At 35.9% G+C, this 14,883-nt stretch overlaps 1 protein-coding gene and 1 pseudogene across 2 annotated transcripts; one reads left to right on the top strand and one right to left on the bottom strand.

Moving 5' to 3' along the window:
• Positions 1-342: 342 nt before the first annotated feature.
• LOC147484033 (uncharacterized) lies at positions 343-6,583 on the bottom strand (annotated as a pseudogene). The gene is made up of 10 exons (XR_015206217.1): positions 6,439-6,583; positions 4,775-5,517; positions 4,452-4,539; positions 4,016-4,241; positions 3,781-3,915; positions 2,161-2,383; positions 1,832-2,018; positions 1,244-1,428; positions 870-1,008; positions 343-765 (listed from the first exon to the last, which is right to left on the bottom strand). The product of XR_015206217.1 is annotated as an uncharacterized LOC147484033 (transcript).
• Positions 6,584-8,066: 1,483 nt separating this feature from the next.
• On the top strand, positions 8,067-10,012 carry RBCX2 (Chaperonin-like RbcX protein). The gene is made up of 5 exons (XM_086580025.1): positions 8,067-8,661; positions 9,210-9,301; positions 9,389-9,446; positions 9,524-9,589; positions 9,703-10,012. The coding sequence occupies exons 1-5, from the start codon at positions 8,356-8,358 to the stop codon at positions 9,823-9,825; spliced, it is 645 nt and encodes a 214-aa protein (XP_086436151.1). The 5' UTR covers positions 8,067-8,355; the 3' UTR covers positions 9,826-10,012.
• Positions 10,013-14,883: the final 4,871 nt, after the last annotated feature.

Below are 14,883 nucleotides of genomic sequence, written 5' to 3'. Positions count from 1 at the left end.
ATATTTGGGTTGTGGGCTTTGGAACGAGACTCATACAAATATTTGGGCCCTCGGGGTTTTAACTTAATTATCTCATTTAACATAATTTTATTTTTATTCTTTTTTTATGATTTAAAGGAGCGACTTGCTAGACTTGAAGCAACACCTGGTAGTAATAAGAATTGTAATAATTAAGTTCAAAGCATTTTAACATTCTACTTAAAACATTTTAATAATCTGTTTTGTTATATCAAAGCATTTAGTATTATCTTTGGTATTATTATACCTTTGTGTATGAAAAACAAGGATTTTCTTTATTTCTGTACGCTTGACTCTCTCAAATGTTTGCCAATGAAAAAGCACAAGCTAAATTCCAATATCATAACAAAGTAATAGAATTCAACAATCCTAGCTGAGGTGGATCACAATCTTTTTATCTCATTAGTTTGAGCACTTAAAATAAGACTCATAGCCAACTTCAGAAGCTAGATTTAATCTCTGAGAGTGATGATTTTTGGAGCAGGTACTTTGCGACAATTATAGGATGCATACATTAACTATTCCATTTTTCAAAACTAAACAAATAATTGAACTACATCGACACAATTGGTGAACCTAATATTGAGTGCACTGCTACTGAATACATCTCGATCTCATCTATACTACTCTCAGTAAGATATTGGAAAGGTCTGCACCCTCAGGGTAAGATGGGTCAATAGGGTGATCACAAGCAGCTCCAGATTGCCTAAAAACTGTCACTTTTCTAACTGCCATTGAGGCCGCACCCTGAAGAAAGATGGTTGCCAAAAAATCATTATATCAGCTATACTTGAAGCAGTTTAAGAAAGTGAAAGTTCCTTGTAAATCAAAGAACTGAACTAAAAACTTGCCTGAAGAACACAGCAAAAACATTCCACTTTGGGTCATAGCTCCTGAACATGAACAAGTCATGAGCAGCCCACCTCTCTTCGTTACTTGGATAGCTAATGAATTTGAGTTTCTATACATTCCAGACGCACCCTGTAGGTTCTATATAAGAAACAACAAACGAAACATGGAATTGTCACTCAGCAATAAGTATGATGTTGGTAATAAGTTCTTGTAAGAGAGATATCTAATGAATATCAAGTCATGAACAATCAACCCATTCTGAAATCAAGCTACACTGGTTAATAATATGCATCATATAAAAAGAAAGTGACAAACAATATTTTTTAAAACCAAACAACACACACAATAAAATGTTCTGAATACAAAAAGATACCTTTCTCCAAGGTGCCAGTTTTGGAGGGTTCAAAATCACAAAATCCCATGATTCTTGCCTAGAAACGGCCTCTTTCATAAACTCAGTTGCATCTTTTCTCAAAAAAGATATTCTCTCTAGATCTAGGTTGTTTAGAGTGATATTTTCCTTTGCAAGCTCCAAAGCAGGCAATGAACTGTCGATGTCTGACAAGACATTTAGAGATATTAGTCAAGCACATTAGAGAGAAGGACATACCTATTATTACCTTGGAGAAAGTTTTCAAGTTATGAACAGGACTTCTCTATTAGCTGTCTTTTGGATGAGTTTTACATGTCTACTAGGTAGATAATTTTCAAAATAAGATAGCTTCTTAATATTTGAACTCCATAATTTGTTGTGAAACCAGAAGCTGTTGATTTTTCATTCTGAATTACATTCAACTAGATGAATGCTATCTTTCCGATTTTGAGTTAGTCATCCCTCTGTTCTGAGAATTTTCATCCTATTCATATCTGTCTACAATTCTACATTTGAGTAAACAATGATAACTCGCCACATTGAAGAAATATGAAAACATGGAAGAACTAAAACTCAGCAATCTGTTACCAATGTCATTTGCAGCACCGCCACTTGCTATAATTAGAGCAAAACCGCCACTGTAGCAGCACATGTCAAGGACATTCTGACCCTGCACAATTGAGGATATAAACTGACGGTTATCTCTCTGGTCAGCATAAAATCCAGTTTTCTGACCATCCAATGAGATTGAATATGATATTCCATTTTCCAGAACCTGGCGAAAGAATGGGACAATGCTTAGATTCATGTCATATTGACATGTCATGACTCGAGTTGTTACCAAAGTTAGGGGAGCCTAAAGATTACAAACGACAACTAGAAATTTGCAACTGATAATTATGTAAGAGGATTCCTACCTTTACTGTTTCTAGAGACAGAGACAAATGGGAGCCATCAAGGTCTGACAACTCTAATCCTTCTTCCTTTAGACTGTCAATTGACGGTCTCCATTTCACATGATTGATGCCATCGATTCAACTGATGCATGAAGTTATTACTGGTTTATATTTCTCAACCCAAGCAGCAGATGATGCTATAACAGCTAAATCTTCAAAAACATCAACTATTAAACCTGACAGCCTGAAAGAAATCAATAAAACATAACCAAAATACAAGGAGGTTACCACAAATAATGGAGGGAAGAGAATGGATGCATATAAAGTCTGCAATAAAATTTATAATCCTTATGATAAACATTTTTAAAAAGAATACCATAACTGATGATGTTTATTAATAGTTTCTGCAGCATGTCAGATGATGGGCCTAAAGATTCAGAAAACCGTCAAAACAAAAGAAGAGCTCATAGATTAAGAACTATAACCAAATTCAGGTTATGTGGATTGGGCAGTTTTTTATGGAATGAAAATGGAGAATATCTGCATTTATACAGAACATGTGGCATTGTCACATTCAATAGTAGAAACTGAATATGAAATTCACATCGAGGAAAACACTATTTCTCCTTCCAATTAGATAGTAGAATTGAAAAAGAGCATCATTTAGTCAACTGGGATCAGCCAGTGAATCAGTAACAGACCATTATGACCAAATTGACCATGAGCTTTTCAACGTTCACTTTTACAGGACTTGTAATCCCACATGCGAAAAATAATGTTTTAATTCTGATTTCTAGCCATTAGCTGATCGTTTTTTTTTTTCAACACTTGGAAAAGTTGGGAACTACCATACCCCCTGCCCCTTCACACACACACACACACACAAGTTTAGCATTATATATTAGTACGAGTTATGATCTTTCAGCCGAGTTATGACGTACTAAGTACTGATCTATACTTTCAATTGAACTCTACAGGAACTAGGTGGTAGAAACTATGTTATTGAATCAGGGTTGTTCCTGTGTAACACAAATATTATAAACAGATGTAAAGTTCATACGAAGCTGAAGTTACCATATGTGATTTCCAAATGATACAAGCTTCTGTTAAATGACAGTGGCAGACATAACCAATGTTAAAATTAAAGAAATTTTCTAGAATAGGAGTTGCTGTAGTATTTTGGTCTGGGCATTTGTTTTGTTATTGGTTCTGTCAAACTTGCACAGCACTCCAATACTCCACCATCTAGAAAGAACCACCATTAAACCTCACTTGACCCTTCCTTTTCCTTAGAACAACAACCTTCTGTCATTTTTCACATTATTCACCCACATGCTATAAATTCAGCTCAACTCCCAAAATCAATCCAATTCTCCTGTAGCCTCAAGTCCTTGTGCAAGTTTGAAGTTAGTTTCTGCCCATGTTTATGTAATACAATTTCTATTAGTAATACAATCAATCTTTTCTATCTTTAGTTGAGTTGTTGATCTTCTTCTTCTTCAGTTTTTTGGTTGTGAGTCTTGGGCTAGTGTAAATTGTTCACTTGCACTATCTAAGAAGCGAATTTACCGGAATTTGGAAAGTCGTCTTTCTTTATAACTAATAAGTAAGGAATCTCCGGAAATCAGTAAGGAAGTTCACCTATCTCCTTCACTATTCACGAGACAATAAGCATTTGTGTGTGTGGAGGGAAGCCCCAAGAACCTACGTAATTCTATAGCAGCATCAATTCTAGTTTGGAGCAGCTGTTCCATGCTCAATGCCGATGATGGATCTCTGCACCAAAACTGGATTATGCATTTCATTTTAGGCATGATTCATTTTATGTCTTCCAGAATAAGATTATTACACTTGAAAGCCTCATGGAGGGGTATACCTTGCTGCATCACCTTCTAGCTGCATGAGTTGAACACAAAACATCGATACTGAATTATATACACCCCAACCAATGGGCTTTTCAGTTCCATCAGCTACTAGCACAACATCTCCAGTCTTGGGTGGTGGTCTCCCAATTATTCTATCAACCGCACCGCTGTAGACCATTGGACTTCCATCCTGAAACAGTTGTACCTTCCCCTTCTTCAAGACAACCTTTGCAACACCTTTCAGGTACAGCCAACAGTTAACACAAAAGATTTAATTTTAAGGGTATCATATAAAAAACACATTTTTAATATAAATAATCCAATACCAATTATACTAAACAGCACAAGAAGTATAATAAAAGACACCCAAGTGAACTTAAGAGCTTCAAATTACTGAAAATAAGATAAGTTTGAGATATAAACGATAACAAAAAAAAAACTTGATACCTTTGTGCTTGTTAGCAAGTTCTTGAAGGGAAGTGGTGGCAGCAGGAGAAGAGGGGTGAGATAATGGTTTTGCTAAACGTACCCCAAACTGCATAATTAGGAAGTTTGTGTTATCTACACGCCTCATGGTGATAAAATTCATGATAAAGGGTCTCAGATAAAGTATGTATGTAGGCACCACTGCATCGTAAAAGTTTGAAACAACTGTCCAAAGAGTGACAGAAATACCAAAAAAGGAACCACTGAACAATAAATGATCATGACACTAATATCACATTGAAACAATACTAAATTACAGTAAATTTATAAACCCAGAAAAGTACCTCTTCTACAAAATGATGAACTTGGTCCCTCCACAGATCAATCGAGTACACCAACTCATTTTCCCAGGGCTCAGCTTGTTCTCCAAAACCCCACACCAAATCCATCTCTCCCGAAGCACTATCCTTGGCCAAAGGGGCAGGGTCTTCAACAGGCAACGCCATACCTTGTCCTAGAAAATCCACTGCCCATACTCTATATTCACGACCAAAATCCTTCAAGTGCTTCTCATAATGAAAAGAACCTACACCAAAACCGGGAAGGAGCACTGACGATGCATTAACATTTTCAGACCCTGATTTTTCATAATGCACATTAAACTTCGGTTTCCATTCCCAAAAACAACTACTGACTGGACACCCACTATCTCCAGCGGTTTCATCGGGCAGACCAGGAACTAGAACCTTCGGGTACGATTCCTCCCTATCCAAAATATTTCCCATGTCCTCATTCCCAACAATCACATCCAAGTTAGTTGATCCATACAATTTAGACACTTCACGTGGTTATAATTTTTTTTCTTGGAGTAATTCTGATGGTCAAGTTCCCAGAATCGCAATGAATCCCTTTTGGGATTTAATCTACCACATACAACTTGAGCACTACTTGTGAGACAGAACTTAGATTGACTTGTATGTAGGCTTTTCTCAGTAAAATTCCAGTTTGAGCATCGAACAGGATAAGATTCAGCATAACAGGAGAAGAGAAGTTCCATCGCTAACAACGATTTTCTGTGTGCAAATAACTGCAATTCATTCAAATATGTCAATAAATATAGATACACATGAAACCAATAAACTCTAAATTGCCTTCTAAATAAAATCAGAGTCATGCAGGAAAAGTGATGGTGGAGACAATATTCATGATTAATCTAATGGATAACTAGAATAAAGCAAAAGTTTGCTGGGAACATTGTTTTGTCTACTATCAAATCACCACTGAAGATAACGGAGATGCGATGAGAACTTTACTGTGACTACCAGGCTACAAAGACTCGTTCAAACTTGGCCTTCAAGCAATCAATTTGGGCTAACGGCTAACGCTGTAACACCTAAACAAAGACATGACAACACCCTAATCCCCTCAAATACCAAATGTTGGACAAAACCAAAAGTTGCTTTGCTTAACACCAATTATCAAACAAGAGTTCATTTTATGCCTTTTGCCCAACGCAACAAAACCATCAAAGTACACTTTGTCTTTCATTTCCCCCAGTCCAAAATTTTGAAGCAGGGGCTAATTAGTTAATCACTGTCACCATGTCATCCGTAGTCGGCACTAACCAATCCTTTGGAAAACTGGAGTTCTTTCAGTAACTTCTGAGAATTAGAGAGACTTGCGAGGCCACCGCCCCACCTCCACCACTCTCTAAAGTTTTCAAATTGCATAGCAAAGATGTTCCAACTTACAGGGACTAGTCACTTCTCAGTCACTGTAATTGGAGAAGCCAAAAAAAGAACTCATTTTGATCCATTCTTGCTAATAAAGAACTAAAATCTAGCACCCCCGAACTGATTTTAAGATAGAAATGAAACGTTCTTGAATGAAAACATACTACAAGCGATATTATGCACTAAGTTCACTGAAAAAAACATACTAAAAACTCACTAAACTAAAACTATAAAGAAAGAAACATGCAAGTGGAAAGACTAGTAAAGTAGCATACCTATGATGCTTGCTTTGCTCAAAGAGAGCGGGAATGTGTATCTGTTGCCTTTAAAGCTGGTGAGACTTGAGAGAGAGACAATAATGCAAAGGTTTTGGAAAGAAAAAGAAAACGTGTTAGTAACTTATTATTGTAAAATTTGTTTTTTTTTGGAGAAAAGTATTGCTGACATATATAGTCTCTTAAAATCAAAATATTTTTTTTTTAGATGAAATCTTGAAGGCAAAATATATAATCCTTAGATTTAAGAGAAATGGCTGAAAATACTCAAAATTGGAAAAATATGGTTCCCACTTTAAAAAAATATTAGGTAAAATACCATAATTACAATTTTAACATTTTCAACCATGCAAATTACTAACTTTATATTGTTATGGTGATGTAGTTTTAAGAGAAGAGTGAGGATAAAATCGAAAACTATTGTCTATTGTAATATGTCCAATTGAATATGGATATTTTAGGAACTAATTTATTTAATTTTGTTTTAGTCGGAAATTTAAAATAGCAGATCCATTGTGTTTTGAGTAATTGTATGTTCATGCCCGTTATATGAACTCCATTTATACCATGAAAAGCAATAAATTAGAAGCTGATTTTTGGTGGAGATGTTCTCCTCACAATATAGATTATCCTTAAAAAAAATCAGCCCACATTTGAAATTTGAAGATGTCTAAACGTATCAAAATTTACTTATAATGTTATAAAATTATTAGACAATCTAGATATTTCAAATTTCAAAACAACTTTTGATAATGTTAAATATTTTTGTTTGGGCTGATTTTTTTAGGAAGATTCTACATTACCAAAAAATTATTTTCACAAAAAATTAGCTCTCAATTAATCTTATAAATCTATTTTTAGTGGTGGAGTTTATTTAACAGATTGGATGTATGTTATAAAAAAAAAGAGGTCAATATTGGGAAGAAAAATCTAAGCGAAGTATAATATCTTTAATATTTTAACTATTTTAAAAATCCTGGCTCCTACCCATAGCTAGTAATCTATTTTTATAAGGTTTTGAAAAAAATAATTATCGAATTTTTGAATGATACGGTTTAATTCAGCGAATTAGTTGGGTCGGGCTTATAATTGCGTAATTATTCCACTAATTATAAGGTTTGGCAAATAAAAATGACATTTGATATTTTTTTTCATTAATAAAATTGTAAAAATAAAAATAAAAACGCTATATAGTTATATATCAAAATTTTAAATGTAAAATATATAAAAATTTTAAAAGAAATATATTCAGATATACCCTTTAAAACACGATATCTTTTTTACCGCTACCGCTTTATTGGACCGATATTTAAAAGTATTATTGTTGAAAATTTCGGCGTATCGAATTTTTTCCGTCCACGAATTTACTAGCTATGCTCCTACCTACGTTACTTTTTTTTTTCCTCTAAACAAATGCAACGGAATCTAAGGTTTAGATTTCGTCTCGAATGTACTATTTCCACTTTTTCTGCATGGAATCTTACACGACTCTTATATCCTATGCAATTCTGCCACATGGGCATACTATACACCCACCAAGTTGGAAAGACAACATTTGGTAGGAGAAAAGTGTACAGATGGTAGAGCAGAAGCCAAGTTATAAGTGAATAGCTTACAAGGAGTGATTTGGACCTCATAAAAATGTCTGGTCAGTGTTGACAGACCCTCAAAACCCTCTAAGTATCTTCTTTCATTGAAAAAAATAAAGAATATCCCTCTTCATTTCTGCCTATTCACTCTGTCTTTGAATCTGGTTGAATATTTGGTATCAAGGTGGTAATATTCGGTTTTCTTCAATAGCTGTTACTTATTTTCAAATTTTACCAAGAGGGTATCTCTTATTTTTCTGTAGTTTACTGTGTTGAAGAAGAAGTTTTGGTGAAGTTTGGAAAGAATCTGTGTGTGAGAGCTAAGAAGATGGTGGGGGCTATATCACTTATAGGTTCATCAGTTGTGGACTCACACACTTGCCCATGTCTTTGTTTGGATGCCCTTTCATCATCTACTATGAGTTTCAAGAGTAAAAAGCAATTGAAGCGAACAGAACAATTGGAATTGAGTAGTTCATTTGTTGATTCTTGGCATGAGTGGCGCCTTTCGGCGAAAGTGCTCTCTGGGATTGTCAATGGATATTCTAAGAAGAGGCAACGGAAGGTTCGAAGTCTTGTGATCGTCAATGAACTGGCTGGTCAGTATGAAGACAACTTTGACGACGTAAAACGGGTTAGGGAACTGATCTCATTTAAATAATTTGTATGTATAATTTTGTTCTAATGCTGAAAACATGAATTTGTTCACCTAAACTGTGCAGCTCATATGTGGTCTAGAATTACGTTTTAAGATCTAGAATTATATATCCTTGTGCAACTGCTTTGAGTTTGTGCAAGGCCAACTCTTTACTTTCTTCTGCAGTTGTAATTTGCATTTAGTATGTCTCAGCTAATTGGTATTTCTCTTGATTTCATCACCAGAAATGTTCTGCTTTTTATTTCCCTTGTTTGTGTGTTTGAAAAGCATCTCTAAAATCAATGAACACTGTTATCTGCTTTATACTCTTGCAGGTGCAAATGCAAGCACAAATGTGCTTTTCTAATAACAATTAGCATAGCTATATTTCTCATATTAGCTCCTTCGACATTTAGCAGAAACCTGTAAGCAGGTTGATTCTAACAGTTTAAAATTTAATTATGTTAGTTTATCTTTTATTGGAAAGCGATATATATTGCATTGAGACAGATTAGGATCTTGATTAAAACTCTTTCCAATTGCAGCAAATAGTCAACTATTTTACATACAAAGCAGTAAGGACTGTACTTAACCAGCTTTATGAGATGAACCCAACAAACTACCGATGGTTTTACGAGTAAGAGGATTTAATCAAGCTCTTATTTATTTGTGACAAACTTAATACAGAGCTTAAACCTAATTCTTGCATTGTTCACTTTGACAGCTTTATAGTGACAAACAAGCCAGGGGATGGGAAGCGTTTCCTTCGTATCCTTAATAAGGTAGGCTGCAGAAGCTGAGATAACAGCATGACAGTAAGTGTTGCACATTTGACAATATGTACCATATTTTTCTACAGGAGAGGCAAGATCTTGCTGAAAGAGTGATGGTAACTCGGCTGCACTTATATGGAAAGTGGATTAAGGTAAAATGCTATTTGATTAGCAGACTTCAATTCAACTAATCCTTGTGTTGTGTAACACACAGTTGGTATCATATTTCACTTACAAACTTTTCTTGCTTGTCATGACGGTTCAGAAATGTGATCATGCTGCAATGTATGAAGAAATCTCTAAACAGAATGTGGAATTGATGCGTGAGCGGCTTATGGAGACTGTCATATGGCCATCTGATGACACAAACACAGAGAAAATTGGGTGATTGATTACACTTGCCTTGGATAGATGTGTTCATCTTTCGTTTCTTGTCTTGTCGTATGAATCTAGTTTATCTTGTTATAATTACAGAAGATTAAATTCATTTACTTCAGCAACATAATAAGAAATGGTGCCCAGCACAATGTCATGTCAATTTCATTCTGATTAGAAAAGTTTCAAAATTAACAAAACTGGAATACCTTACAGTCGGATTGGGATGCTGTTCAGTTCTTTTCCTGGTTTCTTGACAAATAGCTCCTCATTGTGAACTCGTTTGGATGTTATTCGTCTATATTGAAGTGAACTAATTTAAAACCGGATGCATGAATGCTTATTGATGTTAGTTAAGCATCACTCTGCATAGATAGTGTATGACGTGTTTTGTTGTTATGTTAGCTGAGCATCACCATAAATTAGTGTTTGAATCTTAATTTTGATGTTAGTTGAGCATTTGAGCATCACGTACTGCAAGATGCAATGTGTTTTTTTTTACAGTATACGAGTATTTAACTATTTATATAGCAACTAACAGTCATTGAATTATTAAGTTTTTAAACAAAAGCTTACATTACGATAAAACTTAGCAAAAGTTTGTTGGTCAAAACAGATGCTGATGGCTGAAGTCGTACCTTTTCAGAGTTTTGCTTGTAGTAATCATTAGTCTAAAAAATGGAGCAGACATCACTAAAACAAGAATCTTAGGATTTCACATCCATAGTTAACCACTTCACTCAAAAGCTGAGAGCTGATTCAGAGAAGCAGAACAATGTGCCTCAAATCCTCAATGAGTCGTGCACCATTGCACACATGCGGCAAGTTGGAATTGCCATCAAAACTTACTAGCTTTGCCTAGAAAGTTTTCACTAGTGTACTTAGCTAAACGTACTCCTAAAGCCACGTAGACATGTAGTCCATCGCCTCCACATTGCGCAAAGAACTGCCCCCAATTTCCTTTTTCCCTCTCACAACATTTCATGATTGAGTTGGCAAGGTTGCCATCACATGTTTTGTTGAACACTATCTCCAACTGAAAACCGTCCAGATTGCAAATTCCATGACTGTAAAGGAGTGTCTTAGTTATCCCTTACAAATGTGGGGGGAGAAGAGATTGGGTTTGGAAATGGGGAAGACCGAGTTCGTTGTTGAGCGAACTGCCTACGTATCTATCTCTCGATTATGGGGGAGAGAAGAATTAGGTCCGGCGTAGTTCATATAGGGGGTATTTATAGATGGTGAACGTGGATATCTACCCAACACATGTATTGACAAACACAAATGTATGGTCAAGATTGATAAAGAGTGTTGAAATGGTGGTGGTAGGAACTCTGTAATGATGAGGAGTGGTTACGGTGGTTCGTAATTTGCGGAAATAGAATGTGTAAGTAAGGCTCTAGCAATGATTGCTTCTAGAAGATAGGCTGAGTCATGAGATAAAACGCTCTATGTGAAGATATGCGAGTCGATCCCTTCTGGAGCGATCTTGTAGCTCGAGGGTGTGAGTCGATGATGTAGGTCGCTCTGAAGGCAGTTCAGGAAACTGGGTCAGAGGTTGGTGTGGTATTTCCGCTATCTTTAATGCGCTTGATATTCCCGGATGAGGATATCACCTCCTCACGCCCTCCCCTCTCGTACGGGAGAAGCTTTTGACCGAGAGAAAACGGTGAAAGCGGTGGCGGTTGAGCATGAGTGAAGAAGCGAGCTGGCGTGAAAGGAAATACCCACCGCGCTATGGAAGTCAGTTCTTGTTGCATGACGAACTGATGTAGGGTGATAGTTGGCGCGTGACTGGCACATGAGAGAATCTGGGCAGTTGGTAAGGAAACGTGTCACCGCTTTTTCCAGACTTTTGAAAAGACAGGTCTTTGGTATACGTGTGTGGGCTAGGGTTTAGGTTGTAATCATGATGCATTGATTTTAGATCTAGTTTGAAGAAGAGTGTTGATTTACTGATATTAGAGATTTTAGCTTTTATTAAAGTTGTGGGGTTTCTCATCCTCACCAATATCGGTTTGATGAAGTGAGGGGTGGTGGCCGATTTTTGGGTGGCCGGTTTTGGTGGTGACTGTTGGAGAAGATGACATTGTTCCATCTATTGGGCTTGGGCCTGGACTTTGCCTTTTGGTTTCGGTTTGGGCCTTAGCTTGTTAGAGGGTTGTTGGGCCGAAATGTTTAAGTGTTTGGTTGGGCTGGACCAGTTCAATTAAGCTTGGGCCATTTTGATTTAGTTTGGTTGGGCCGGACCATATCAGTTTTTGGGTTGGACTAGATTCATTTCTATTTTTCCGTTTTGGACCAGTTTAATTAAGTTTTGTTTGGGCTTCTAATTAGTTTTGGGCGGTTTAATATTATTTGCCACCCCTGACTTAAAATAGATCTTTTAGGTCTTTAAATGTTCGACTTTCGGGTTCTAAGGTTTGGGGAACATTTAGTTGGGTCCTAACCACTACCTTAGTCATGAGCCCATGAGCCACGATTTTGACCTTTTGCCACGAACCATGGCTATGACCCTGAACCTGTCGACAGTTTGACTTTGACCATGGCATGTTGACTTTGACTTTGACCATGGCATGTTGACTTTGACTTTGACCATGACATGTTGACTTTGACCATGACATGTTGACTTTGACCTTTGACCAGTTGACCCAATTTGACCTTTTAACTCGGATTATGATTCGGTCTATTAGGATAGGTCTAGGGCTATTAGCATGCTTGGCTTTAGGCTAAGTCTTTTCTATATATACATGTGTACGTGTATTAACTACTATGTGATTTTGCAGTATTTTATGATACGCAACATTATGACACTTAGACATTCATAAAACTAATAACGCGTAAACCAAAAAATACATTTATCAAGATACTCATTCGCTCTCCTCAAAATGATATATACAATAAAGTTCAATAATGCGTAAACAATTTACCGCAACCTTTAGAACTCTCCACTTAAAATTTTGAATTGAGTTTTACGACCGTTGATGTCATATGTTAGGTGGGCATTTATTGAATGTGCCATAAATGGCCCGTTAAGCGTTATCTATGGGTATTCATCAATGTCTTGTGCCATGAATGACCGATTCTTTCGGACCGCCCTGTAGAGGAACTAAGGTATTCGGCCATGGTAGTTGTATTATTTGATTATGCGAGTGTTTGGGTTTACTTTTGAATACCTAATATAATATCTACATATCTTTAATATATAGAAAAACCAGAAGTCGAGTGAATAGTGAATGTGTGTGGACGTAGAGGCATTTTGGTCATTTCACATTTTTTTAATTATTTTTTTAATTTTTAAAGAGTAAAATAGTAATTTAATATTTATAAATTTTAAAAAAAAAATCTGTGAATCTCACGTGGCTACCACGTGCACAGTAGCTAGTGTTATATAGAAGTTATAACTTTCTTTTGTAGGAGGGTAGGACTTAATAACATTTTGTGCAGGGACGCGGTCCTACCCTTATACATCAGTGGATATTGGTAAGTTTTAATTCAATGGTTTAGATATTAAAACGAGTTATGATAATGAGTTATATAATGGAAGTCTTGCTTGGGAAGAAATTATGCCGGTGAAAATGACGGAACTACCTGTCTTCCAAGCTGAGAATGATTAAGTTATGGGAAAATATAAAGTAATTGTTTGGATAATTAAAGTATGATAATGTTTATCTGTGGTTAGTCTACTCATACCAGCAAATTCCATTTTGTTTTCACCCATGTTTGCTTTGTTTTGGTAACGTGGGTGTGTTCTTAGGAACACAGTGGAAGGCAAAGAACCGCTGGCGTGATTTGGATTCTCGCCCTGGAGCAGCCTCAGAGTTTAGTTTATTAGGTTTGATCTTTTGGAAGTATGTAATAACGTAGTTTTCTTTTCATATGACATGAGAATCCGATGTTGAAGACATGTTATTCTTAGAGTGGTTTGATATTTTATTGGGATGGAAGAAAGTCTTTTAATAAAGTGATGGTTGAGGAATTTTGGAGATTTTTGTTGTTAAGATTCTTTATGATGTGGTTTTAGGTTTTGACATCGATTGATCCACCTGGCCATAGCCCGGGTTTTAGACAATTGAATATAGTGATGTTTGAGATATTTATATTTCAAATATTCATTTTTTTTAATGGTTTAGAAATTCGGGCTGTGACAACCCCCAAACAACATTTTATTTATCCTTAAACAAAGATGAGAAATTAAAACATATAAGTAGCCGAAAATGTAATCTTAACTAATCTGGTTTCGCAGAGTGCGATTGCATTGACCATATGCAATAAGGCCTTAAACCACTAGAAATTCCCTAGTAGACGAGTTATAGCCTCGTGAGAGTTTTTTAGAGAAGATACTCACAAACTTCATCTATATTACAACGACTAAGAAATAAAAGTTTGTTCCCTAATTTATCTCATAAATCTATAAATCTCACTAGCAATGAATAAAGAATGATCATTTTAAAACCTAAGTAATTAATACATGCATAATAATCAAATCATCTAAGGATAAACATACATGCAATGAACTATGCTATGAAATGCAATGGCAGGTCCATTCTTGAAACTTTTGGAATAACGTCTTTAAGTAGGTTCTCACAAGAAATGTGTCAAGACGCAAATTACTCTGATTTTTCCACTCAAGTTCGATCACTCCAGTGTGCAGTGGGCACACTATTTCTCACAATCTCAATGATAATCAGAAGGAGCCGAGGTCGATCAAACACAACTACCACTTACTATCACAACAACCTATTTCCAATTGAACTAGAAGTCTTTATTAGGTGTTATGGGGATTAGGTGGTGGTTTAAGAAAGAATGAAATAGATATTCATATAAACAAGTTCAACAAAAGTGACATTTTCAATCACGTTGAACCCATGTTGCTCATTTAAAATTTTCACTTCGTGTAAACTAAAATTTTCACCCATTTAAACGTTTTAATTTTGAATTTGATTTTTTTTGGCATGCCTGTTTTTAAAAGAGATTAGTAACTCGGATACATACTGGCGGATGTGATGTTTGTACTCAAAACATCTGGTAACCTCTTCTTTGTGGACATAGACACCCATCATTGCCAAAC

This window comes from Coptis chinensis, chromosome 8 (genome assembly GCF_015680905.1).
Source record: "Coptis chinensis isolate HL-2020 chromosome 8, ASM1568090v1, whole genome shotgun sequence".
NCBI classification, from domain to species: domain Eukaryota; kingdom Viridiplantae; phylum Streptophyta; class Magnoliopsida; order Ranunculales; family Ranunculaceae; genus Coptis; species Coptis chinensis.
This window is presented reverse-complemented; position numbering and strand designations above follow the sequence as displayed.

Coding starts and splice junctions, on each gene's coding strand:
- RBCX2 (XM_086580025.1), top strand. CDS start 8,356: ATGGTGGGGGCTATATCACTTATAGGTTCATCAGTTGTGGACTCACAC. Junction 9,302..9,388: donor AACTACCGATGGTTTTACGA/GTAAGAGGATTT, acceptor TCACTTTGACAG/CTTTATAGTGACAAACAAGC. Junction 9,590..9,702: donor TATATGGAAAGTGGATTAAG/GTAAAATGCTAT, acceptor ATGACGGTTCAG/AAATGTGATCATGCTGCAAT.